General features: G+C 44.3%; 1 protein-coding gene across 1 annotated transcript; it reads left to right on the forward strand.

Moving 5' to 3' along the window:
- Positions 1-405: 405 nt before the first annotated feature.
- Positions 406-2,442, forward strand: MYF5 (myogenic factor 5). Its single transcript, XM_008710343.1, has 3 exons — positions 406-906; positions 1,587-1,662; positions 2,079-2,442. Exons 1-3 carry the CDS (start codon positions 406-408, stop codon positions 2,267-2,269), a joined length of 768 nt encoding a protein of 255 aa, XP_008708565.1. The 3' UTR covers positions 2,270-2,442.
- Positions 2,443-3,593: the final 1,151 nt, after the last annotated feature.

Consider the following 3,593-nt stretch of genomic DNA (forward strand, 5'->3'; position numbering starts at 1 on the left):
CTTGGTTTAGGTTATCTAGAGAGTGCAAGTGAGCGGGTTGGGGAATGATCCCTCCGCCCCAGCAGAAATGCAGTAAAACCATTAGCGTCAAAAGGAGCTGTAAACAGCAAATTGTCTCTAGAGGAAAGGCGGAGGTTTGCCCAGACAGCCCCTGCGGGGGTTGTGGTGGGATATGCTAATAGTGCCTGGCCACTGGGGCCGGCCTCCCTCCCCCAAGAATATATAAAGAGCCCCAACCCCAGCACATCCGACCCGGGGCCGCCAGGCGTTTGCCCTTGTTAATTACCGGAGAAACCGACCAGGGAGCTCCGCCCGGGATTTGTGGGCCCGAAGCGGCGCTAGGCTCCCGTCTCTCCCCTTATCTCGCGCTGCGGTCCAGGTGCGCCACTTGCTTCACCGCGAAGGATGGAAATGATGGACGGCTGCCAGTTCTCGCCTTCTGAGTACTTCTATGACGGCACCTGCATCCCGTCCCCGGAGGGCGAGTTCAGGGATGAGTTTGAGCCGAGAGAGGCTGCCTTCAGGGCGCACAAACCAGAGCTGCAAGGCTCAGACGAGGACGAGCATGTGCGAGCACCTACAGGCCACCACCAGGCTGGCCACTGTCTCATGTGGGCTTGCAAAGCATGCAAGAGAAAGTCTACCACCATGGATCGGCGGAAGGCGGCCACCATGCGCGAGAGGAGACGCCTGAAGAAGGTCAACCAGGCTTTTGAGACGCTCAAGAGGTGCACCACGACCAACCCCAACCAGAGGCTGCCCAAGGTGGAGATCCTCAGGAACGCCATCCGCTACATCGAGAGCCTGCAGGAGCTGCTGAGGGAGCAGGTGGAGAACTACTACAACCTACCGGGACAGAGCTGCTCCGAGCCCACCAGCCCCACCTCCAATTGCTCCGACGGCATGGTAAGAGCCCTGGTCACCCCGATCTTTCCCAAAAATTCTTACATCTCCTTTAAACCAGGTGTGGCAACCAAATAGTGGTTATTGGTGGATAGTGGGGGGGGGGGGCTAGAAGAGAAGTGGCACATTAGAAAGATGCCAGGGAACAGCTGGTGAACAGTTTAGTTTGACTTCCTCCCAGGTTTCAGGTGAACCTTGTAGGGGAGGGTCGTCATGTGACACAGGTGGCTGCAACTGATCAATAACATGTTTTCTCCACATGGCCCCGTCCCTGCTCTGCTGAGGCCTGGCTGGAGAGAGATGTTGATGCGTTCTTTTCAGAGGGCGTTTGCTCCAACGCTGCCAGATTTTAATGTGTTTTTGCCCTGGGAAAGTATTCTCTCCCTGAATTAGTGTGGCTTCCTTCTACTCCAATCCATTTTGCATGGTTAACCCAACGCACATTGCTGCTGAATTCCACCCCCGCCCTCTTCCCTTTGCGCTGCTCTCCTCTTCTTCAAGCACAGAGATTGACCTCGGTGCCCTTACAATTTGGTGAGGGCCAACCCTTCCTAAATGGAGGCAATGAAGGTGATTGAGAGTGGTCAATGTACAGAGCTAGTGGTCAAGCACAGCCTCACCGGAGGTCAAAGCATCTTTTGCCAAGACCTGAAAACGAACTTCCTTTGTGTCTTGTGTTGTAGCCTGAATGTAACAGTCCTGTCTGGTCCAGAAAGAGCAGCAATTTTGACAGCATCTACTGCCCTGATGTACCAAATGGTAAGAATTGATGACTTCAGAGTAGTTTAAAAATCAGTTTAACTTCACGATTCAGCCTGTCAAAGGAGTGCTTGATTTTCCGGGCTGTATTGGGGAAGGGAATGGAAGGGAGGGTTGTTATGGGGAGGTTTTGGTGCCGCAAAATATACATACATCTTTCGTTCAAAATCCCCCTAACGGCTGCACACATATGCACATTTGCTTGAGATTTTACTAGGGGGCTTCTCCACGCCCTGTGTTCACCCCCATGAATTGCTAGATATTTGTTGCAAATTTCTACATCAGGCTTTCAGTGACCACCTGAACTCTGGGTGTCAAAGGTGCTGACCTATGGTTTAAGGGGCCACATAAGCAAGTCTCTCTATTTGGGATTGGTTTTTTTTTTTTTTTTAATGGTTTTCTCCTTGTATTCTTAGTCTACACCACAGATAAAAGCTCCTTATCCAGCTTGGATTGTTTATCCAGCATAGTGGATCGAATCACCAACTCAGAGCAACCTGGATTGCCTCTCCAGGACCCGGCCTCTCTCTCCCCAGTTGCCAGCATGGATTCACAGCCTGCAACGCCAGGGCCCTCTAATTCCAGGCTCATCTATCATGTGCTATGAACTGAAAATCTAGTCTAGATGAGTTCTACGGGGAGGGCCTATTACACAGGAGGAAGGAAGTCCCAAAAGTTCAAAAGCAAGATGACTTGTATATAAAGATTTCCTTTCAGTTGTAAATTTGTAAATATTATCTTGCCACTTTATACGAAAGTATATTTAACTAAAAAGTCAGCATCGCAATTAATACTTTATTTCTTTTCTCCTCCTTCTCTTCCTCTTCCTTCTTCTTTACCTCCTCATTAGCTTTAGATATATAGTTCTAATAATATTCTTTCTGATAGGGGGCAATTCATTGAAGGTAGCTTGTTGCAATGCTTAACTTATATTTTTTTTAATAAATATTGCTTATCAAAATATTATGTCTGATGCTAGATCTTTATTTTTTTTCTTTAAAACATTAGAACAGCTGGAAATCAGTTACAGGAAATCTTAAATCTATTTAACTTTTGTTTTTCTATTAACTCTTTGATGTTATTGTAATAAGTAAAAACATAACAGTACTGCCTAATGGTATATATTTTGATCTTTTCTTACAAGGAGTGCATCTTTTTAATATAAGCACAAAATAGTACTTTGTGGATAATTTCAAGATATAAGAAGTTTTGGAAATTCCACCATAAATAAAATTGTTTAGATGAAGAAATATTTTGGCTCATGTTTTTGTTTTGTTTTGTTTTGTTTTTAAAAAACACCCCTAATGGAATTGGCAGTCACTGGCATGAAATTTTTAACATGGGGCTGAAAATAACAAAATAGTTGGCTTTGTGGATACATTCGAACGTTTACCATCTCACAGACACACTTTAGGTTCTGTTGATGTCACAAATGAGGAGAACATTTCTATTTTAATCAGCTTTCAGGGGAGCCTGCTAAATACAATTTTTCCCTTCTCTTAGTACTGTGCTCTGTAATGTCAAATTATGTGTGTGTGGAGGGAAAGTAGAAGTTATTCAGGACAAGACTACGTGTTTCAATGAAAAGAATGTGCAACATTACATCATTTTAATACCTACAGGACATTAGAAATCATGAATTAGAGCATATTTACTTGATCTACTTGCCTGAAAAGATCTTGATATATTAATGTTAATATTGTCAATAAAATATTTAAAAGTATTGAGCTGATTTTTTTTGTATTGCTGAAGTGCTAGAATAAGCAAACTTACACAAACTAGAGTGAAGTGAAACAGATTGCAATTGGCTTCCTTCTTTTCACAGCTTTTTTGATTTTATTAATCATATTGTGTGCGTGCGTATGATGGACATGCATTTTTTATTGTTCATCACTTTAAATCTGCCTTAGCAAGAATTGAGATAAAAAATA

Source organism: Ursus maritimus, unplaced genomic scaffold (genome assembly GCF_017311325.1).
Source record: "Ursus maritimus isolate PB19 unplaced genomic scaffold, ASM1731132v1 scaffold_21, whole genome shotgun sequence".
NCBI lineage: Eukaryota > Metazoa > Chordata > Mammalia > Carnivora > Ursidae > Ursus > Ursus maritimus.